Source organism: Enhydra lutris, unplaced genomic scaffold, assembly GCF_002288905.1.
Source record: "Enhydra lutris kenyoni isolate GAN:26980312 unplaced genomic scaffold, ASM228890v2 scaffoldscaffold3, whole genome shotgun sequence".
Classification (NCBI taxonomy): Eukaryota; Metazoa; Chordata; class Mammalia; order Carnivora; family Mustelidae; genus Enhydra; species Enhydra lutris.
The window spans coordinates 12,348,823-12,373,823 of record NW_019154087.1 but is presented as its reverse complement, the minus strand read 5'-3'; the positions used below and the strand labels follow the sequence as shown (position 1 = coordinate 12,373,823).

The 25,001-nt window shown below is 36.1% G+C and overlaps 1 protein-coding gene across 1 annotated transcript in view; it reads left to right on the top strand.

Moving 5' to 3' along the window:
* The first annotated feature begins 4,697 nt into the window (after positions 1 to 4,697).
* LOC111156110 (myozenin 2) overlaps positions 4,698 to 25,001 on the top strand; it is a 37,003-nt gene continuing 16,699 nt past the window's right edge. Inside the window, exons 1-3 of the mRNA XM_022516733.1 lie at positions 4,698 to 4,748; positions 5,288 to 5,378; positions 21,696 to 21,865. Of these exons, the coding sequence (XP_022372441.1) occupies positions 5,303 to 5,378; positions 21,696 to 21,865 (246 nt within the window). The 5' untranslated portion in view covers positions 4,698 to 4,748; positions 5,288 to 5,302. The remainder of the gene's footprint in view (positions 4,749 to 5,287; positions 5,379 to 21,695; positions 21,866 to 25,001) is intronic.

The following is a 25,001-nucleotide window of genomic DNA, read 5'->3' as shown; positions in this document are numbered from 1 at the left end:
TCTTTGGATTAGACAAACCAAATGGTTAATTCCATCTCTATAATTTACAAAGATGATGATGTGTGCGGGTTTTACTTTCTCTCTCAGAAGGTCAGTTTCCTCCTCTGTAATGTAAGAGCAAGACTAAAAAAGTATGATGAAGTTAAAAGTTGCTTTATTTTTTAAGAAAATGCTCTTTGTCTACCTTAGACATTATGTTTTGCTGTTTCATATGGTTTTACTTCTTCCTCTCTCTTCCACTTACTTTAGCTTTTAGACCACACACACTGCATATATGTGTTCACATGATGCTGTTTAGTACATATGATACACACATTTGGGGGACTTGATTTCTCCTTCCAGATTAAGGTGAAACATTTCATCCTCGATTTATAGGCAAAGCGGGTTACGAAAGTGTAGACTGATGTGTGACCAATAGCCCCGCCTGGCAAACATGAACTACGAGGTGGCTGTAACAGTTCCTCTCACCCCTGCAGGTGCCCTGAGGCCTTTGCTTTGGTGAGATCAGTTGCAAACTCACCAATTTGTCTGCTACTGTCTCACTTTGGCCAGTGGGATGGTCAGCAAACACTGCTTTGTAACTACTCTGGCCTTGTCTGGGTAATGAGATTGATTTTAAGCTGGGCCTTCCTCGACGTAGAAAAATAAGAACCACGGAAGACATGGCAAGCCAATTAGCCATAAGGAGAATGGATAGGCCTTTCACACACACCAAAACCCATGAGTCCTTAGACAGCCTCACCGACTGTAAGCTTTTACACCTTTGTTATCCTTTCTCTTCTCCCAGGGTTAGCGCCATATGTGACACCTGAAGGTGGTAAACAACTGATCATCTTAACAGGTTTGTCATTTAACATTAGCCTGGGAGCTTCCCTGTTTGGGTTATGTGTGCATCTTTCTAGAACTGAGCCTCAATAATGGTGATATGTTGTCTGCCCATCAAGTAGACAGCCAGTTCCCACATCCTGGGCACCCCCATCCCCCGGATCCTGCCCTAATCTCTAACTGCCCACAGTCACCTAATATAGACAGCAAATGGGACAAGGAGAAACACAGAATTTAAAAACAAGTGCTCAGTCAGAGGAAGATCAATGTAGACCTTGTTTACCACTTGGCTAAAGGGCTCATGTTTACTACACTGGCTAAATAAGGTTAACTTTCATGGTCTTCATGGTGTGGATTTTTGTTAGGTGGTATACTGGCAGTGAAATTCACCTTATTTAATCTCTTTTTTTTCCTGTAGCAAGTGGTGAAAGGAGTTGGAAACACACTGTGGCAGCCCCAGCAATGAAAAATGGTTTGGTTACAGGGACACTGACAAGTTCTGCCATAAACTTCTTCCTCACTAGCCTCCCAAGGCACTGAGTTCTACCATTAGAATCCCATTATTTTGTCTGCAAGAAAAGATGTCATCTTTCATTGTTAGCACCATTTCATTTAAAATACTTAGGGTGAGGACACCTGGGTGTTTCAGTCAGTTAAGCCTCTGCCTTCGGCTCTGGTCATGATCCTGGGGTTCTGGGACTGAGTCCCGCATAGGGCTCCTTGTTCATCAGGGAGCCTGCTTCTCCCTCTGCCTGCCATTCCTTTTCTGGTAAGGAGTGTGTGTGTGTGGTGGGGGTGGGGCTGTCCTGGGTCTTGGGGATGGGAGAGGGGGTGCTGAGGACAAGGGAAGACTGCAATATGATAAATGTAAAGGAAGTTTCATCTAGAGCCAGATCTCTGTGCAGATGAGATAGAAATATATTCACTGTGACTCGATTTAAAATTTAAATGCATCGCCTTTCAGAATGGACCATCTGAAAATACTTTATAAAAACCAGTAATGTTCTTTTCTAAAATTTAGCCTTGTCATGGGGCACACGGATACATACACTGCCTGAAAGTTACAATACCAATGATTTGTTCTTTCTTCTTTTCAGAACAAACAATAACTCAGAAACCAGAAAATAACCAAAGATGCATATGAATGAGCTTAAAAATAAGGCAAACAATTTTAAGTATTACTGAAAAACAAAAACAAGTAAGGTGTCATATTCTTTAAAACTTTTCCTATTATTTAAAATATCTCCTTTCATTTCAGGGACTCCTGGGTGGCGCAGTTGGTTACACGTCTGACTCGTTTCAGCTCAGGTTGTGATCTCAGGGTCATGAGCGCAAGCCCTGCATCGAGCCCTGCATCAGGCTCTACTGTCAGTGTGGAGTCTGCGTGGGTTTCTTTCTCCTTTCCCCCTCCCCCCTCAAATAAATAAATTAATTTTTAAAAATATCCCTTCAAAAAATTTTAAAAATAATAAAAAATTTTTAAAATCTCCTTTCATTTTAGAAATCAAAGTTAACTTAACAATTATTATCTGCTGAGGACGCCAGTTCAGATTGTAGAACTACATAACACAAAATTGGAAACATATGAAGGTTATACATAGGAAAACTGGGATTTTCTGAATATATTTTTATTTTTTCCTGTATAATGCAGTTGATTGTTCTAATGCTTTCATATTGCAGGAATAATAACAGTAAATGAAAAAATTAACATTCATTAAGCTTTTATTAAGTATCAGAAATTTCTAAAATTGTTACATGTAAAATGTCCATGACATGTTGTGGTAGAAACTATAATCTCCATTTTACAGGTAAGAAAACTAAAGTTCAGGAGACTTAACTAAAAGCATACTGCAGTAAATGCTAGAGCCGGGAATTTAAGAGTAATTGGAGAATCTTAGGATATTTAAACTCATTTGACTTTGGTAAGATGGTTTCTCATTCGTACCTAATTCATATCTTAATGCAAACAATAGCTTAGAAGCAATTGTAATAGTTTAGCTTAAACCCACTACTACCTTGAACCATGATCAGGCAGTCCTATGATCAGGCACCAAAAGTATAACCTACTTCGATCTCATTCAAAACAATTTCTCCCATAAGTGGGAGAAATTAAAGTTACTTATTAAAGTTACTCTTCATTTATTAGAATCCTATTTTTCCCCCATGTGTTTGACATAAAAGGAAGAGAATTCCAAAATCTTACCAAACCTTCAATGCATTCCACAATTAATCTCCAACCCACTCACTTATTCACTCATTCAATGACTATTGAGTGCCCACCACAAACTAGTCACAATTCTTGATGCCCAAGCCTTTATTGAGTTCCTTCTATTTTGGTAGGAAAAAGAGACACTAGATAGATAAAATAATATCGATATATTCTTGTGTCAAAATCTGGGAGCTGTCACACAGTAACCATTTATCTCCTTTGTCAGTAAGTTTACCTCTGAATTTTAGCTGGGCACACAGCCACACAGAATAAAATCTACATTTCCTGACCTCTCTTAAGCTCTGTATGGCTATTCGACTAAGTTCTGGACAAAGGGATATAAGCAAAAGATATCTGAACAATGTCAGAACATCTTTTGAAGAAAAGACAGTGTGCCTTTCTCATTACTTTTTCCTTTTTCTGCTAACTAAAATATGAATGTGCTGGCTAAAGCTGGAGTAGCCATGTAGGCCCAATGGGACCGCATTTTAGGGATAATGGAGCAAAAAATTAGAAGGTAATTGGGCCCCTGATGATTATGTCAATCACACCAATCCTAGATTATTTACCTCTGGACTAAGTTTATATGTGGGAAAAACAAACTTCTGTCTTTTTAAAATTTCTGTTTTGGTGTTTTTCTTCCTTCCATTTGACTTTAATCTTAATGAAAGATATAAATAAAAATGAAGCAAAATTAGGGACCAGACAATGGGACCATGTGATATTTTAGACAAGGTGACTGGGGAAGCACTTTAAAAGGAATCAGTAGTTGAGTGGAGTCTTGATTACATGAAAGAGTGAGCCAAATGGGTAGAAGAAGAGTATGTTACAGCTAGCAGGAAATAGTAAAAGCAAAAGCCCAGAAATGAGAACATACTTCCTCAGTGTTCAAAGACCAGCAAGGAAGCCAACAAGGCCCACCATCCAAACCTATTATTCTGTCATTCTCCCAAACAAGAATCCTTGACTTCAGACCTTGCAAAGATTAGTCAACTTTGTAGGCACTGTTCTTTATAGGGTCTCTTCAAAAAGTATGACCCAGTTATGAGTCTAAGCTTTTACTCAAATAGCTTCATGGCTCAATCTTTAATACCATTTCCAAGTGTTTCCCCACTTTGCCATTCAAATATTACCCATTTTTCTGAATCTAGCATAAGTTCTCTCACTCCCACCCAAGAAATGGTTCTACCCATCCACTCCACATTGCTTTCTTCATTCTTGAAACTCTGTAGATATTCCTCATACTTTCTTTTTAATGGTTAATGACCTATCATTCTGGTCTAATTCATGTATGTCTCTTGCCACCTCAATAAGATGTAGCATAAGATCCACATCTTAAAAAGTTTTAAAAATCCCTTTTGGCTACCATCTCCTCAAAGAGAAGGTGCTCCATAAAAACTTTCTGTATGTTCATTCAACCATCTCGCAAACTAGAAACACAATGGAGAGAACCTAATCTTTCTCTGTTCCTCCCTTTAGCCAGGAAGATATGAGTAGCTGAAGTATTTGGTGCTATATATAGTCAGTTGATGTCAGCTGGATGCCAGTCTCTTCAGAAAGGCTCAGTCCCTAGTTTGAGTCAGAGCTAGGGACCATGCCGTCCCAAGCTCAGGGATAAAAACCATCGGGCCCCAGTGCCATCCATATTCCATCTCCACTCTTCCCTCTACAAATTGGGACTCATCCCTGCTGAAAAGCACGGTCTAAGAGCAAGGTGAGTGTATTGTTTCCTAAAATGTTTTATTAGTCAGTTGTCTGGGGAGGTTCAGAGTTATGACTCATAAATGGGCATTCTTGCTTTAAAGGACAGCTGTTGATGCTAATATTAAGATGTCACCGCCAAAGAGTTCTGGTTTAATCTAGTGTGCTTTCTTCATTCTTACAGTTTGCTAGAACTGATGTACCGTGATGCTGATACAAATGAAGGCCAACAAGGAAACAAAGACAGATTAAAATACACTGTGGAAAAGAAAGAGGGAGGGGACAGGAGGCAGCTCTTTCATTGTTTCTCATTGCCTGGTGACCATTGTACAAGTGTATAGATAAGACTGGGCCTGAAATTCTGAGTATTATCTTCTGTTCACTGTGACACTGCCTGTCAATGAATAACATGCTCTGTCACCAGATAGAGAATGCATATTAAAGTCACTCAGTAGAAAGCAATAATAAATGCTCTCTTTCAAAAGGATGATTATAAAACACTCCAAATGAGTTCTTCACATTGCCTCAATAACATTCCTTTATTTTCTACAGGGAACAAAAAAAACCATGCTTTCACATAATACCATGGTGAAGCAGAGAAAACAGCAAGCATCAGCCATCATGAAGGAAATCCATGGAAATGGTATCAATAAAAATCCTTTTTTAGCATTACTATAGCTCAGCATTAACAAAGATCCTTCCTGATGTTATTTTATATTCTATAGTTTACTTCCTTAAATTCTTGCTATTCTGTCATAACAAACCTGGAGCTCTAAGGGTGTAGAAAAGCCTATGGTAACTAATCCTTTTGTAGTCATCCTTTCTCATCTGAAAGCTATTTTCAGATGAACAACTGCTCTAAAGGAATGAAGCAATCAGACAGCTGATGTACATTCTGCTTGGCTTGCCTTTCACATTCACATTATAAGTTAATATCACTCTCAATTCCTTTTTGGGACACGTCTCATACTTGTCTTCATGGTCCAACCCACATGGCATATCTTGATTTCTTTTACCTTATAGTACATAAACATTAAATTATATTCTATCATCCTTTTTGTACAAAAGCTGTTATGTTGGAATTCATATTGTGAATTTCTTTAACCCTGAAACAAGTCTTCATATTTAATAATTGGCTTACTAAGATATTTTCAGTAGAAATCTACTTTTATTTATAATCTCTAGGGAAATATAAAGTTTATGTAGTCTCAAAGCATATGACTCAAAAAAATTTAATATAAATTAGATCCAAGCAGATATTCCACTCTCCTTTTCCTTAAGTTCTAGCAAATAACTCTAAAAAGCAATGCTTTATAAACTGCATATGATTGTTATAAAGGAAAGTCAACTTTATTAAAGTCAACTTTAAAAGGATAGCATCAATTTTAAAAGTAAATGGGTAGAATATCCAGATGCTTTTAAGGGCTGATTTGAGACATTCCAGATATATTTGTGGAGTTTTCAGAATGCCTCCTTATTTCCCCTCCATTGACAAGGAATGTAGCCTTTCACCTGAACACTATTGAGACCTAGAGGCATGAGATCTGGTGGGGGCAGCCAGGAACAGAGTAAGTATAGTGTTTTCATATTTCACCTTCCATAAAGCACACTGCATAGAATCAATCAAAGATTGTTTTAGATATGCCCCATACAATGTAGTTATATCTAAAGAGTCCTGTTAAGTTTCATTTTCTATTTTCTGCAATATAAAATTAACATACTGGATTCAATTTAGTTTCCTTGTTTTATCATGATGTCAGACTAGCCCAGAATAAAGAGAGAATAATTCTGATCAGATTCTAGAACTAAACTTGTACCTGTTCAAAGTTTAAAAAATTCACACTTCCTTTAAATGTTTGTGCTTCTTTATAGTTCCTGCATCAGGTAGTTTGCTTGAAATTGTTTTTATAGTTTTCCTGATCAACAAGGAAAAACTAGATGAACACCTGAGTTTGAGAATAAATTATTTACCTTAAAACTGGACTTAAGTTATTTTCTAATTGCCTTCTAATCATTAATCAATTGATCCATTTAATGTATTCCCAGTTTAAATCATGTGTTGGATTCTACTCTATGTTAGCCCTGACATAGACCTACAAGGGTAAGAATATCTTTTTCTTTTTCTTATAACATAACTTTTGTGTTTATGAAATATAAAGAAAAAATACAATTCTATCTCAAAGGGGAAAAAACTCTCCAAACTATTATCTTACCACCAGTAGGTCCTGGCCATGTAAAGTCTGCTGAAGCCTCCCTCCCAAGTCACGGGTAGATTTCCAACCCCTTTAAGTGGAGTCACATGCTCTGCCTGTGTTTGGAGGTCAAGTATCCTGATAATACAGGATGATCGCAGACTTTCTTAACTCATCTCAGATAAAATAGCTATAGTACTTTATGAAACTGCTTAAATAATTTCCCTCTCTTTTCTACTCTGACATCTTATATGGAATTTTACTACTTGGATATGACATGTTGTCTAGAATTGTCGGGAATTGTGGATGCAGAGATGAGACAGACTGCAAAAATACGTTTGCGGGAATAATCTTACAAACTTTCAAATATTACACAGCAGAAAAAATCTGGATAATTTAAGATACAGCATGCAATCCTTTCGATCTTAATTATAACACTTAGTAAATCAAACATGAGTTGGATTTTCTTTTATAAAACTGAACAGAGAAGGATGTTTCCCAAGCCCTTCTCTCACCTCCTCTCCTTGTGCATCAGGATCTTTTTTCTTTTGTATGTTGTAACTCCTTTATTTCTTTTATCACTTTTCAAAAATGTTTAACCTGGGGAAGAATGAAACACGACAATGAGCTGACTAAATGTATTGTCTTTTAACATGAACTGCAAGTTCACTCCCATTCTTACCGTATAGGAGACACACTATAGCTGGTGAAACTCTGAGATCAATTGGTAGGAAAATGTAAGAATCAAAAAAGGAGAGTTTTACATCAGAGCACTCATTCCATCTGAAGGAGATATAACTGCAAAGATTTAATGAAAAATCCTATCCATCTAGACTAAAATACACAAAACTGGATAGAATGAGTAAAAATGTAGATTACTTCCAGCCTCTAACTATACTTCAAATTGTTACTCATTATGGATCCATTATGTTTGTCATGTCAGATTATGTCCCAGCAGCAAATATACCACACTCCCAACAAATAATTAATAGAAAGTATCCCCTGACACTAAGGCTCTATACTTCCATATTGTTATGTCATTATATCATGATCATCATGATGCTCAGCCTCAATTTTAGAAGTAGTAGAGCTGATGGTAGTAGTCTTGTGTTACTGCTGTGAAACAAAACTTCTGCAGTTTATACAGAAGTAAGAGAACCATTTTGCTACCATCTAACAAGTGCTATTCTAAAAGAAAGGCAAAAGTACACAAATATTTTGCTATTATCCATGCATGAATTAGTTGTGGGGGCAAGAATAGTTGGCTTATCAAAGTTTCATGCCCACCAGCCCTGTGCCATTTACTCCTAATTAGTACATATTCTCTGCTATTAATCCTGTTCCTCTCTCACTCAGTAACTCTTTCAGACTTGAATACCGGAGGAGGAGGGAGAGAGATAGGAAGCATCAAATGATAGGGAGTGAGATGTTGACAGAAAAAGGAGGCGGAGTAAGATTAGAAGGAGGCGATGCTCTCTAGAGCAACTGGCATCTGTCCAGAAGTGGTGGGAAGAAACCAGGGAGGGAGATGAATTATGAGAAACTATGGACCTGGAGAAACAATCTGGGGGTTTCAGAGGGGAGGCGGGTGAAGGGAAGGGGTAGCAGGGTAACAGGTATTGAGGAGGGCATGTGCTGTGATGAGCACTGGGTGTTATACTTAATTACTGAATCACTGAACACTGCATCAAGGACTAATGATGTACTATACAATGGCTAACAGAACATAATAATAATAAAATAAAGAAGTAGTGGGGAAAAGGAATTGGAATAAAAATACCTACAAGAAAAACTGGGCATATGTTGTCCCCGGGGCTTACACACAGATATAATTGACAGTTTAGAAGAACTTCAGAAACAGAGAAGACCACAGTGCCTCGGAAGGCTGCTTCAGTCACCCTACAGTTTTTTTGCTGAGGCTCTGTGAAGGCTGTTTTGGTATGTTTTTTGTTTATGTTTTTAATTTTTCCCTGCACGACTGGTGAACAGCTTTTCCCAGCACACAGAAGAGGACTGAGCAGCCTGTTTTTGTGACTTCAGGAAAAGAGTTTAGCTTTGTGGTCTGAAAACAGGAAGCCTGGGTTCTAAATGGAGTGCTGTTGTTGATATGGTACCAGGAGCCCTGGGTTCCAGACCAGACATCAGATGCCTCATCTGAACATGAGGAGGTTGGATCTGCTGATACGTTTAATTCTAAAATTCCATGATTCTGATTTACTGAGCTGTGTGCGGTAGTCAAACATCAGCATATTTGAGTTTCTCCAATAACAAAGACACTGATAATATTGACATAAATTTCAAGGGTATTTTGAAAAGTATAGAGTATAAAATCTAGAAATTCAGATGGAAGATTTGTGAAGACCCCTTTTGTTTTTCCTGCATCAGCATATCTTAAACTATAATTTTAAAATCAAGCTATCAATGTTAAAATTAGGATGCTGAGAAGGTCTTAAATACCACAGATCCAATATGAAAAGTTGGGGGAGAAAAAGAACTTAACCAAATTCTTCAGTGTACAAGTTTATTAGTTTTCCTTGGTTTAACTTTTCATATTAGTGTTCCATAACCCCCCCCCAAAAAAGTGTGGTTTTTTTTGGAAATTGGTACGCAGTAACATCTTGTGAATTCAGAGATTTTCTGAGCATGCCATAGGTTTCTAAACTTCTAATAAGGTCCTTCAGAAAAGTAGCAGCAGAGAGGTAGGCTAAATTCTAGTTACTACCCAAGTAGAAATCACAGTATTTAAGTCTAACCATACTATTCTATCATCCTTGTTTCTTTGTTGCCTTTTTCACTCTAATAGGTTGTACATGTGCATTTCATAAACAGTACTAGATGATTGTGTAATTCAAATTGTGTAATTCAATATATTGGTAATCTCATTTTCTTAAATTTTTATAAAATTACAGTTATTAAATGATAATATTTTAATAGTAAGTTTTTGAAAACTTTATAAAATATCTGTAGAATTCAAATCAAGGCAAAGAGATATAAAATGGGAAGTTAAAGAATCTCAGATGGATTTCAAAATCAATTTCTTAATGCAAAGAAAATTATTAATGGCCTTATTATCAATTGTAGTCTTTCCAGGTATTATTCAAAAATCACAATCTGGACTATCATCTTTCATGTAATATGTATATATGTATGTTACATTTTGAATAAAGCATATTTTATGCACTATTATTCAATCCACTTAGGCCAACTATCTGCAAACAAGCAGGAGACCTGCGCAAGTACAGAGAAAATCGTTGGCCTCAAGCTTCTAAGGAAATCGATAGGACCACCTTAGAGCAAGTCAGTTTCAGTTAACTCCCCTCAAGTGGTTTTGCCCATTTTACCAGAATTGTAGCTGCCAGGGAATCATGGGGAAAGAGATTTTTTTTTAAAGATCTTTTGTCTTGCTACAATTATGTGTAAATGAGTATCTTTACAAACTATGAATGAGATTCACTGATCTAAATAAATATGTAGCTTTTGGTAGGATCAAAATTTCCCATGAAATGTGTAGAACTACCTGTGCACTCATAAATCATTTGACTAAGTTTCAGAACTTTAATGTATGAAATGAATATGAAAAAAATAATGTTTCCTTTTGGAGCAACTTAAGTCCAATAGTTGTTCATAAGACTATGCATTAATGTAAGCTTTGAAAAAGGAACTGATCACATTTTTGAAGATCACATGTTGTCTCAGTAAAATGTAATTTTTCCATTTGGTTTCTAATACTCATAGAAATGGGACTCCACAATATGAAAGGTAGAGGGAAAGTATACTCAAAAATCAATATTTGAACTTTTTAATATAAGATTTTAAATCTTAGTTTAACTATAAAAGTATTGTACAGTAGAGGATACTACTGAGGAAGAATATTGGTTAACAATTATTTAATATTTCTAGTAGATTAAGAATTGTGGGTTTTTTGGTAGAAATTAATCTGGTTATGGCCATCAAGACCCTTAGATTATATGTCTGTATCAATTTATAATTACATATTCAACTGTTCATAAATAATCATTGATTCTTGAAATAGTAGCAAAGTATAATATATCAAGTCCTATAAAATCTTTAAAGAACAAAGGGAAAATTCTGGATTACTTTAAGTGACATCACTAGAAATATTATTTTCAACAGATGATCTAATGCCACAAAAAAAAATTCTAATCCATCAAGGCAAGGATATGTATCCTGAATAAGTTATATCATTTATCAGGCATCCAGATTAAAAACACTGTTGAGAACCGACAGAGGGTTTGCAATAAAGTATTTATTGCTTTGTTTTTAGTACTTTATCTAATTATTAAACTTAAATAATTAATTTTAATTAGGGCTATGTTTACTGAAGTTAACTACTGGCTCACAGAATTCTTGAAAATTTATCAGTTGACTCTTGTGAGCTAGTAGAAGATTGCTCTTGTGCTGACTTATCATCTAGTATCTCTGGCCCCAGAGATTCTGAATTCTGAATTCTGAATTCTGAATTCTGTCAGATGGCCACTCAAAGCTAGTTAACTCACTGTCTATCACAGAGCAGGAGGGAGAAAATGTAGGCTCAGAGGAAGTGGAATGGAGTATGAAGAATAAGAAAAGAGGTTGAGTGTCAATTATTTTATGCACCCTCTATTTTTTCCTTTTTGTCTCTCACTTCTTCTCTCTCATGATACAAATTTACTAATAATAACAGATTGCACCAGCTGATTATTTCTTGGTATCTCTGACATTGAGGGTAGGTAAGTTCCTTATGGCTCTCACTGAACATCTATTCCTCGAAGCAACTTGAGTGATGGGTTCTAGTGCTTTGCTTAAAAGGAGTGAATGTTTCTTATGAAACCTGATGAGTCTGTGACCAACAGTATATCCATTTTTGTTATAGTTCTCTCTGCTCTCTTTCCTCTTTGAGGCCCCCACTTCCAGGCTTTTAAGCTGGTCTTCTTCACTCTTCCTTACGGATCTAATCTTAATACACCTTTTTGACCTACATCAGTAACATGAAGATCTGGAGAGAATAACTGTATCTGCATGCTTTTAGTTGAATACAAGAGAAAGTCAGAAGCCAACTAGCTTAAGCAATAAAGGGAATTTATGACTCATACATCTGAAAAGTTCAGAGCTTCATCTAGCCACTCAAGTACGCCACCAAGGATTCTCTGGTTTCTCTGTCTCTGTTTTGACTTCCTTGGGGTAAGCTTCACCCCAAGCCTGGCTCTATCATTCTACCAAGTACCTGCCAACAGTTTCCTGGGCAATATACTTCCAGGCTTACATGCAGCAGTATAAAGAAAGCATCTTTGGCACAACATTCACAGAGAAAAGTCCTGATAGTCACTTTCATTGACCTGGATCAGGTCTCGTACTTGTTTCTGAATCAATCACAAAGCAGATCAACTCTGGTCAAACACACCCCAGAAGACTACTATAAATCACACAGAGAAGCGGGATGGAATCTACTTAAGTCATGTGGTGATTTCAGAAACTTTGGTGGAATCAGTGAATATCAGGAGGCCATTAGGAAGAGGGCCATGAGATAAGAACATTTTCTCAAACATGTTTGGTGTCACAGAATTAAACTTATGCTATAGCTTGAAATTTAAAAGATAGAAAAATTAATATAATAATATGCTCTTCCTTTTTATAACCCTCTTTTCATTTAACTATTTGTAATGACTCAAACCAGTAACAGAAATAGGGAGGAATAAAAAAGTTGCATTTCTGTTGCGGTTTCTTTATGGGAAAACTCTGTAGCATTAATTATAAGGAGAAAGATTCCATAACTTTGAAGATTATCGTCTCTGCATTTTCTAGTGGCTGCCTGTTTTGGGGCATTTTTCATTTCCTGAAAATGTCTCATTAGAAAAGTTTTTCAGGAAAAACATAAATGTGTTTAAAAACATTATTTGTAGTATATTACGTTATATAGAATATGTACTTCTAGAAAAGTTCAATGGGAAAAAAATCTGCAGTTTTGATTGTGTGTGTGTTACTATTTCATTCTCTCTCTCTCATTGCTGACTGAATTGTTTTGATAAGCATTTAAAGGAGATTCCCCCTTCCCATAACTGCACAAAGTCTAAGCAATACTGTTTCTTCTATCCTTTGTATCTAAAAGGAACTTGCTATTTTTATTACAGAATCAAAAAGTTGGGCACCTGGGTGGCCCAGTTGGTTAAGCCACTGCCTTTGGCTCAGGTTATGATCCTGGGACCCTGAGATTGAGCCCCACGTGGGGCTTCTGTCAGTGGGGAGTTTGCTTCTCTCCTTCTCTCTCTTATTCTCTCTCTCAAATAAACAAATACAATCTTTTTAAAAAAGGATCAAAAAATTGAAAGAGCCCATCTTGTAACTCTCTCCAGATTACTGAGGTATATATTCATAGATATGTTGAAAATAACCTAGCTTCTCCTTCCATGTTCCAAGAACACAGTAAAAAAGTTTCCAAACACTTGCAGATAAACGAAGGTGAATATTCCCTGTAGAACTCAGCAGGGTTGGCAAGCAAATCCCAGGCAACTGTTATAAAACACCCTCCTTTACTTTGCTCTCTTCCTCCAATCCTTTTTCACAGGTAATCTCTGCTTCCCTGGGGATTGTAAAGCATGTAAAGCATAGATTTTTTTTTTTTTTTCCCCATATGGGAGATCAGACAAAGCTGCTCTGCATTGCTTTGGGGTGGGGGAGGCTATAAATTTTTTTCATTAAAGTTTTTTTTAATAATACACTTAATTTTTTAGAGCAGTTTCAGGTTTACAGAAAAACTAAGCAGAAAATAGCGTGTTTCCATACACCCCTCCTCCTCCCAACAAATAGTTTCCCCTATTATTGACATCTTACCTTGTCTTAGTAGGATATACTGGTTTTGGCTGATGAACCAACACTGATACACTATTAAAAACTAAAGTCCAGGGGCACCTACATGGCTCAGTTGGTTAGGCATCCAACTCTTGGTTTCAGCTGGGGTCATGGTCGTGGGGTCCTAGGATCAAGCCCTGAGTTGGGCTCCACACTCAGTGCCAACTCTGCTGGAGATTGTCTCCCTCTCCCTCTCTCTCTACTCCTCATGCACACATACACTCTCTCTCTATAAAATAAGTAAATAAAGTCTTTAAAAAAATAGCTAAAGTCCATAGTTTACATTAGGGGTCATTCTTTGTGTTATAGTGTTTTATGGGCTTTCATGAATGCATAATATCATATGTCTGCCATTATAATACCATAGGGAATAGTCTCACTGCCCTAGAAATCCCTTGTACTCTACTTGTTTATCCCTACTTCCTCCAACCCCCACCCCCCACCCCAAGCCCTTGGCAACCACTGATTCTTTGACTGTCTTCTGGAATTTTGTCTTTTCCAGAATATCATGTAGTTGGAACCATACAGTGTGCAGTCTTTACTGACTAGCTCCATTCACTTAGCAATTTACAATAAGGATTATTCATGTCTTTTTATGGCTTGGTAGCTTTTTTTTTTTTTTTTGAGGTAACTGTAGTTCATATGCAATTCTAAGAAATAATACAGAGCTGTCACATCATGTACCTTTTCCTAATCTTCCCCAAGGTAATGTCTTGCAAAGCTATAGTATACTATCACAATCAGAATATTTTCATTAATATGGTCAAGAGACTCCTGCCAATTACTACTCTGCTCTTTATTTCTCTCTCTCTATTTTTTCATTTCAAGAATGTTATATAAATGATTTATATATACAGTGTGTAACCTTTGGGGATTGGCTTTTTTCACTCAGTGTAGTTCTCTGGAGATACATCCAGGAGATGCATGTTTCAATAGTTTTTCCCTTTTTATTGCTGAGTACTGAGTACCATGGTATGGATAGACCACAATGTTTTTAACCATTTACCCATTGAACTATGTCTGGATTATTTCTGTTTTGTTTTTACTTGAGAAAAAAAACTGCTATGAACATTTGTACATAGCTTTTTACATGAACATGAGCTTTCATTTTACTGGGATAAATGCCCAGTGTTACTACTAATTCTATGGTAGGTTTTTAACAGAAATTACCAAGTTACTTTCCAGAGTGGTTGTACCATTCTACATTTCCAAAAGCAATGTATGAGTGATCTAGCTTCTCCATACCTTCCCCAGCTTTAGGAGCAATCATTATTTTTCATTTTAGTCATTCTGATAGTGACATCACAATATGGTCTTCATTTGCATTTCCTTAATTTGAATTGACTGATGATGTTGAACATCTTTGTGTATGCTTATTTGCCATCTGTATATCCTCTTTGGTGAAATGTCTCTTCATGTCTTTGGCCCATGTTCTAATTGGATTGTTTGCATTTTTACTGGTGAGTTTTGAGAGTTCTTTATATATTCTAGCTTGTTGTCAAATATGGTTTCCCACTCTGTAGCTTGTCTTTTTATTCATGTAAAGGTCTTTCTTAGAGCAAAAGTTTTTAATTTTGATGAAGTTCAATTTATCAGTTTTTCCTCTAATGAATTGTGTCTGTGGTGTCAAGTTTAATCGTGTTTTGCCCCACCCTCTATCCCAAAGATATGATCATGTAATTTTTCTTCTCTAGCCTATTAATATGGGAGAATATATTGATTTTTGAATATTAAAGCAGTCAGTATCCCTGGAATAAATTCTACTTATTCATGGTATAGAATTCTTTTTATATATTGTTGAATTTTAATTATTAATATGTTATTAAGGGTTTTTGCTTCTATATGTATGAGGAATATTGGTCTGTAACTTTCATTTTTGTGTCTTGTTAGTTTTGGTATCAGGGTAATATTATCTTAATAAATAAACTGGGAACAGTTCTCTCATCTTCATTTTCAGGCAGAGATTATGAACTCGGTGTTAATTCTTGAAATGTTTGGTAGAATTCTCCAGTGAAATTATCTACCTCTGAAAATTTCTTTTTTGGGAGATTTTAAAATTATAAATTAGATTCTATTTATAGGATTAATCAACTTCCCTACTTCATACTGGTGAGATGTGATATTTTGTGTTTTTCAAAAACTGGTGACTTTAAGTTTTCAAATTTATGTGAATTAATGTATAATGTGGTTCATAGTATTCACTTATTATCCATTTGCTATCTAGAGTGTCTATTTCTCCTGTAGTTCCTTCCTTCATGCCTATCATTGGTAATTTGTGTCTTATATTTTTGTCTGTGTCAGTCTAGCTAGAGATTTGTCAATGCTATTTATCATTCAAAACTCAATTCCATGTTTAACTACTTTTTAATTTCTGCTGTTATATTTATTATTTCCTTCCTTCTGCTTGCTTCAGGTTTATTTTGCTCTTCTTTCTCTAGGTCTTTTTTTTTTTTTTTTTTTTTTGAGAAAGAAAGAGAATGTATGCATACATGCATGAAAGCCAGGGGGTGTGTGATGAAGGGGAGAGGAAGAGGGAGAGAGAGAATCTTAAGCAGGCTCCATGTTCAGTGCGGAGCCCCCCTTGGGCTTGATCTGAGGATACTGGGGTCTTGATCTGAGCTGAAACCAAGAGTTGGACACTTAACTGACTGAGCTACCCAGGTACCCCCTTTTTCTAGGTTTTTAAGGTAGAAGCTTAGATTATTCGAGACTTTTTCTTTTTCTTAGTGTATGCATTTAGTGCTATAAATGTCCCTCTCAGCTCTGCATTAACTATATCTCATAAATTTTGACATGCTTTGTTTTTATTTTCATTCAAATCAATGATATTTTTTTCTTATTTCCCTTGATACTTCCTCTTTGACCCATGGATTATTTAGAAGTATGTTGTTTAGTTTCCAAATGTTTAGAGATTTTCTTATTATCTTTCTGTTACTGATTTCTTTTTTTTTTTTTTTAAAGATTTTATTTATTTATTTGACAGACAGAGATTACAAGTAGGCAGAGAGGTAGGCAGAGAGAGAGGGGGAAGCAGGCTCCCCACCGAGGAGAGAGCCCGATGCGGGGCTCGATCCCAGGACCCTGGGATCATGACCTGAGCCGAAGGCAGAGGCTTTAACCCACTGAGCCACCCAGGCGCCCCTTTCTGTTACTGATTTCTAATGTGATTCCACTGTAACCAGAAATCACATTCTGCACAAGTTTAACTCTTTTAAATTTTTTGAGGTTTATTTTATGGCCCAGGATATGGTCTACCATCATATATGTTCCATGATCACATATGGGCATTCTGTTGTTGTTCAGTAGAATCTAATTCTGTAAATGTCAATTAGATCTTCCTGGTTAATGGTATTATTGAGTTCTTTTGTAATGTTGCTAGTTTTTCTCTCTGTTATTCTATCCTTTTTTGAGAGAGGAATGTTGAAGTCTCCAACTATAACTGCAGATTTGTTTGTTTCTCCTTTCTGTTCTTTAATTCTTTTTGTTGTTGCTCTTGTTGTTTGGTGCATACACATTTAGAATTTTTAGATCTTCTTGGTGGATTGATCTTTTAATCATTATATGATGCTTTTTCTGTCTCTGGTAATTGTCTTTGCTTTGAAGTCTACTTTATTTGGTATTAATATGACCACTCCTGATCTCCACTGATTGATGTTTGCTTGATGTATCTTTTTCCATACTGTTACTTTCTTTTTTTTTTTTTTAAGATTTTATTTATTTATTTGACAGAGAAAGAGACCACAAGTAGGCAGAGAGGCAGACAGAGAGAGGGGGAAACAGGCCCCCCACCGAGCAGAGAGTCCAATGTGTGGCTCGATCCCAGGATCCTGAGATCATGACCTGAGCTGAAGGCAGAGGGCTTAACTCACTGAGCCAGCCAGGCACCCCTTTCTTTTTTTTAAGTTTATTTATTTATTTGAGAGGGAGGGAGAGAAAGTGTGTGCAAGTGGGGGGAGGGGCAGAAAGAGGACAAGAGACACTCTCAAGCAGATTCCCTGCAAAACACAGAGCCTGACACAGGGCCTAATCTCATGACCCTAAGATCATGACCTGACTCCAAATCAGGAGTTAGATGCTTAAGTGACTGAGCCACGCAGGTGCCCATCCAGCCTGTTACTTTCAACTTGCCTATATTATTTAACTTACTTATTTGAAGTGAGTTTCTTGTAGACAGCATACAGTTGGATCACGTTTTTTAATCCAATCTGCAGGCTTTGTACTTTAATTGATATATTTAGAACATTTATATTTAATGTGATTATTGATGTGTTAGGGCTTAACTCTATCATTTTATTTTTTGTTTTCTGTTTGTTGCCACTGTTTTACATTTCTGTTTCCTTTTTCCTATTTTTCTATGGCCTGCTTAAACATTTTTAAGATTTCCGTGTCTCTTTATCTACAGTGATTTCAAGTCTATCTGTAATAGCTTTTTTAGTAGTTGCTCTAAGAATTACATTACATATGTATAACTTATCAAAGTCTACTGATGACAGGATCCCTGGGTGGCTCAGTCAGTTAAGTGTTTGCCTTTGGCTCAGGTCATGATTCCACAGTTTTGGGATTGAGTCCAGCATCGGGGTCCTTGCTCAGTGAGGAGACTGCTTCTCCCTCTGCCTGCCTCTCCCCCTGCTTGTGCTCTCTCTCACCTCTCTGACAAATGAATAAATAAAATCTTTAAAAATAAATAAATAAACAAAGTCTACTGATGTCATCACTTTATCAATTCAAGCGAAGTACAGAAAACTTACCTTCATGAGCCTTTATCCTCCTCTATTTATAACATAATTGTCTTAACTATTTCTTCTATATATATTTATATCAGTTTTTGCTTCTAACATCAAACATAATTTAAAAACCTAAAGAGGAGAAGGGAAGATTATTGTACTTACCCACACTGTTGCTCACTGTAGTCTTTCTTTGCTCTATATTTTGTTTCCTTCTGTTTAAAGAACTCCCCTTAGTTTTCTCCTATGGTCTGAATGTTTGTGTCCCCACCAAATTCATATACTGAAGTCCCAATGCTCCTGTGATTATTAAGAGATGGAATCTTTGGAGGTGATTAAGTCTTGACAGTGGAGTCCTTGTGAAAGAGATAGTGCCCGTATAAAATAGGTCCAAGAGAGCTACCTGTCCCTTCCACCATGTGAGAAAACAGCAAGAAATCATCAATGTGGAACCCAGAAGGGGGTTTTCACCAGAACCTCAACCATGCTGGCACCTATATCTCAGACTACCAGCCTCCAAAACTGTGAGAAAGAAATGTCTGTTGTTTAGAAGACACTGGTCTTTGGTGTTTTGTTATTGCTGCCCAAACCACTGTTTTAGAATAGGTCTCCAGGAAACAAATTCTCCTAGTTTCCATTCATCTGAAGATGTCTCAAATTCTCCTTCATTTCTAAAGGATATTTTCACTGGGTATCAGATTCTGGGTTGACAGTTTTTTTCTTTCCATAATTTTGTGCCACTTTCTCCTGATTTTCATGGTTTCTGGTGATAAATTTCACTGTAATTCTCATTTTTCCCCTCCCTATAGGTAAGTTGTCATTTTTCTCCAGCTGCTTTCAAGGTTTTTTTTGTCTTTAATTTTTAGAAGTTTATAATATATCTTGTGACATTCTATAGATTTATCTTGTATAAGACACTCTTAGCTTCTTGAATCTGTAGATTTATCTTTCTTGCCTAATCTGGGAGTTTTTAACCATTATATCTTTTATTTTTAAGAGATTTTATTTATTTATTTATTAGAGAGAGAGAAAGCACGAGAAGGGGGAGGGTCAGAGAGAAGCAGACTCCCCGCCAAGCGGGGAGCCTGGTGTGGAGCTTGATCCTGGGACTCTAGGATCATGACCTGAGCCAAAGGCAGATGTTTAACTGACTGAGCCACCCAGGTACTCCAACCATTATTTCTTTGAGTATTTTTCCAGCCCCACTTCCTTCTCCTCTCCTGGCTTCAGTGACACAAATGCTGTATCTTTTGTTCTAGTCCCACTAACCCCTAAGGTTTTCTTCATTTTTTTTTTTCAGTTTATTTTTTCCTCTGTTGTTCTTATTGAGTGATTTCTATTATTCTATCTCCCAGTTCACAGATTTTTTTTTTCCCCTTTCTCCCCTCTATTCTGCTACTGACTCCATCCGTTAAACTTCTACTTTGGTTATGTATTCTCAGTCCTAAATTTTCCATTAGGTCTTTATAGCTTTTATTTCTCTGCCATGACTTTTTATTTCTTTGCTGTAGCTTTCTATTTTTTCATTTCTTTCTAGGAGCTTTTAATTGCTTTTTGAATCATTTTTATCATGGCTGCTTTGAAATCTTGGTTGTGTAATTTTAATATCCCAGTCATCTCATGTTGGCATCTTTTTTCATTTGGTTTGAGATCTTCCTGGTTCCTGGTATGAAAAGATTTTTTATGAGCTTGGAAATTTTCATATTATGTTTTAAGACTCTTGTTCTTATTTAAGCCTTCTTTTTCATCTACGCTGGTCTGACACTGCTTCAGCCAGGGAAGAACAGTGCCACCTCATCACTATCAGGTGGAAGTAGAAGTGCAGGCTCCCCACCTGGCCTCATTGAAACTTGAGGAGAAGAGCTCTTAACTACTGATAGGATGGGGTGGTAGTTTGAAATCCCCACATGGTCTCCACTAACACACAGAGAGGGAGGGTTGTTACTGGCCGACAGAGAGGAAAGTTCCAGCTTCTTCCTTGGCTTTTCTGATACCACCCCTTTGGGAATATTGGGGCACCTTTTTACAGCCTCAGAGTGGTAAAATTCTGAGCTCCTCACTTGGACTTTGTTGCTATGGATAGGGCCCAAGGTTTTTCTTTGGTATCTTGCTGAAGTAGAGTGGCTATTGTCTAAGTTTTCTGTTTTTTTTTTTTTTTTTTTTTTTTAGGCTGCTCCTTTCCTAATCCTTTAGCTAATGATAACTGTCTTTTGTTAGGGTTTTTTTTCGTCAGCACTTGTTGGTGTGTCTGGGATGCTATCATCTTAGCTCCAAGTCTGGGATTTAGCTTATAAAACCCAGAGAACTCACCATCACATTGTTCCTTGAATCCTGAATCTCCTAGTTAATTGTCTTCTTCTCTTCACCTTTCAGAGTCTTCTTATGTTGTATACATAATGTCCAATGTATTTCGTAGAATTATAGGGAACATCTCCTATATTTAAGGCATGGGGGACACAAAGACTAAAACATTTAAAAAATGCAAACTATTAAATAAGTAAAATGGAATCAAGTAATTGTGATTCAGTGCTATGGGGATATGAAAAAGGCATGTATAATTATGAATAGAGATTTAGTGAAGGGATTCACAGAAATAGCATAAGCTAGGTTGGGAATGATTTGTTCATTCAGTAGTTACCACCTGCCTACTTTATACTAGGTTCCTTGATGATGGCTGTAGAATGAATGGTATTTTGACAGAGATCGGGAAATGGAGTGGCACAGATGGCAGGGTAGGCACTCAAGCAATAAGGACAGCTGAAACACACATATAAATTTGGGGTGCCAAACAGAACTTACTAAAACTATAAGCAGTGCTGTTTGAAAACTCATTAAATTTGGAAACACTAAATTATACTAATAGTGTTATTAGCTAACTTTCATTTACTCTATGTGCCAGATACCATAGATAAGTGATTTATATGAAGCATTTTATTTAATGCTCATATCAAGCATATTCAGTAGGTATTATCCAAACTTTAGAGATGAGGAGCCTCAGGCTTAGAAAAATAAGTAACATATCTATAATCATACAGTTAGAAAGTAAGGGAGCTAGGATTCAACCTAAAGCAGTCTGAGTAAAAAGTCTCTATCTTACCCACTACACTAGCATATAGCAGGCAATAAATTATGGAATTTAGCAAAGCCTTTAAAGATGCTTACCTTGGGGTTTTCATGTACATGAATGTTGTTTTACAGATGTAGATGTCATGCACCTGGGCAAAAAAGTCAGCATCCCCAGAGACATCATGTTGGAAGAATTATCCCATCTCAGTAATCGTGGCGCCAGACTATTTAAGATGCGACAAAGAAGATCTGATAAATACACATTTGAAAACTTCCAGTATGAATCTAAAGCACAAATAAATGTAGGTATAACTTGATTATGTGGTGTCTAAATAAAGAGGTAGCATTTCTAAGTGTATCTGTATCACTGGATTCTCAAACAAGTATTTTACATATTTATTCAATGTATTTTTTCTGTGGATTTTGTTAGATCTTTTTTTATGATAATAAATAGTTTAGATGAACAAACAAAAGAAGTATTATATATGTTATGAGTATCTTTTTAGTTCAGTAGGGACATGGCAAACCCATAAATTTGGCACTGAAAAGCTGGTGTGTTCTGCTAAGAGGAGGGAGAGGGAGTAGAAATTGGCGGAACTAAAAGTTTCCATGGTCTTATCTCTACTAGTTAAATGTTTGGGATGGAAATACTTCCAAAGCACACAGCACTCCACAAAGTAAGCATAAACATTTTGCTGGCTGAATACATCCTGGCACTGAAACGTGCCTGAGAGCTACAGACATAGTTGAGCTTCTCTCCCTCAAAGCATTTATTCCACATCATATAAGGAAGTCTGATACCTATTAATAACAAAACCAAGGTGGACAAAACTCTTTAGACCAAAGTTTTCCTCAGCTGAAAAATAATAAACAAATGAACAGACAAATTAATTACATTATATTTTACATACTGCACTTATACTATGTTCTTTTAAACTGTCATGTAGAGAGGAAAACAACTAGTTTTGGGGGATTGGCTTTAAAATTAAAATACCAAGCATGAAGAATCAAAAGGGAATAAAGAACTGGTTCTAAATTTAAAGAGGTGGTGGAGACTATAACAAATTTAAATTTTATTTACTGAGGGTTTCTTCCTACAGCTATGGGAAGTCTGTAAATTTACTTGTGAATTTAAACCCTACCATTTGCTAGCTGCCATCACAAATCAGTTGTTTTGAATGGACATCTCACTTCTTTTCAAGAAACAGACTAGTTTCACTGAGATCTTTTATAGTTAGTTATATAACTAACATCTGCATCCAGAAACACTGAAATGTTAGTTATTCAAAATGTCTGTTTCTCTGGTTAACAATAAATGGAGAACAACTTAAATGAAATAATTTATTTTGCACATTAACAAGGCTTATCCAACATGCATAAAGTGTAGTTATAACTATGAATTTAGTTAGACATCAAATCTTACTGAACTACAGTATTTACATTTGTGAGGGATGATTTTTCACTTGAAGTCATGGATAAATATAATGTTATGTTACTTTATAATTATGTCTGATATCTAGTTATCAAAAATGATCGTAGCTAATCCAGTGTGAGACTAAAATAATCCCTATCTCAGCTGATGGAGTCTAATTATATAATTATATTCTTTTAATAATGACAACAGCTTTAAGGAGTAGTATAAAATAAGGCGGCTTAAGGAAATTCTTTGAGAAGTCATCTACAAGTCTAGACATCTGAATAAATGAGTAAATCCAGTTTTCATAACTTATACTTACATATTTAAGTCTATGCTTTAACTACAGTTCTGGAACAAGGGACAATGAGTGTTTAAATGTAATTATAAACACAACATATTCCCTCATCTCGTGTCTGAGTTTATTTTCATTAACCTGTGGCCAAATGTTCTAATTATACATAAAATCTAAGAACATGCTTTGATAGTTTTTCAGTATTCCTAGAAAGTTGGACACTAAATAAATAAAATAGTCCAAAATAGGCATATTGAAATAAACAATTAAATGCTGATAAGTAACTTAGAGCAACAAACAATTTAATGTATGCCATGAACTTGTATGTCATTGAGTTCCATAACATACATACTCTGAAGTCTGATGAAATCTACTCTCTCTTTAGAAATGAGGAACGTAAAAAAAAAAAAAAAAAAAAAAAAAAAGAAATGAGGAACGTAGTGTTCAAGGAAGTATATTCATTTATCTTAAGCAACACTATAATAAAGAAGATTGAAACCCAACTCTCAGAATTCTAGAATTCTTGGTACTGCCACTTATCATGGTATAATCAAAGGAAACTGGGTTGGAAACTAGGAGACCAGGGTTCCGTCCCAGCCATCCTACAAGCTATGCAATTTGGAGTCCATTTAAAAGTTTCTTTGCTTTCCTGGACCTGTTTTCTCATTTAGAAAATGAGTGAATGGACTCAAATGTTCTCTAAAGTGTCTTCTTTAATGATCTATATTTAATTCTAAAATTGACCTGTATGATAAATTATTGAGGAAAATAGCCACATTATGTAATGATATATTTGCTTTATCTAGGCATTAGATTGCAACTAGGAGCAAGCCTTGTTAATATGAGAGGAATTTTAAAAATAATATTAGGTTCAGATCTATTTCCATTCATTTATTTACACTTTTGGCAAATATTTATTGAATGCCTACTGTGTTCTAGATAGGATGCTGGGAGTTCAAAGACAAATAAATACAGCTTTTGTGTAGTGAAAGGGAAACAAAATAACATTGAAAGATAGAAAACAACTATTACTTATAGTCTACTTCTTGAATCATCTTTATATGATTTAAATCACATTTTCCTGATTTATTGACTATATTTTCTGAAATGAACTTTTACTGTTTCCCTTAAGCTATACTGTCAAAATAATTATTTAACTCTAAATACATGTCTTATTTTATTATAATGTTTAGGACATCATTAGATGAAAATATAAAGCAACTCCCTGGTAATTTAATGCCATTTGTTCAAATATTAATTATCATCTTAAAAATTTAAAAAATAGGTCAGCTTTGGTCACACTCTGCTGCTGAGAAACTGGCATATTCAAGCCACACAAACTTTATGACATAAATAATAACAGGAAATGTGCTTTATTAACAAGAAATGAAGATCCACTGCTTGCTACACAAGCCAATTTTGAACGCTTAGTTCATAACTGATCAAATTCCTTTTTTTTTTAAGATTTTATTTATTTATTTGACAGAGAGATCACTAGTAGGCAGAGAGGCAGGCAGAGAGAGAGAGAGAGAGAAGCAGACTCCCTGCCAAGCAGAGAGCCCGATTCGGGGCTCCATCCCAATACCCTGAGATCATGACCTAGGCCGAAGGCAGAGGCTTAACCCACTGAGCCACCCAGGCCCCCCCACCTTTTTTTAAATAGTCTCCACGCCCAATGTGGAACCTAATGTAGGGCTTTAACTCATGACCCTGAGATCAAGACCTGGAC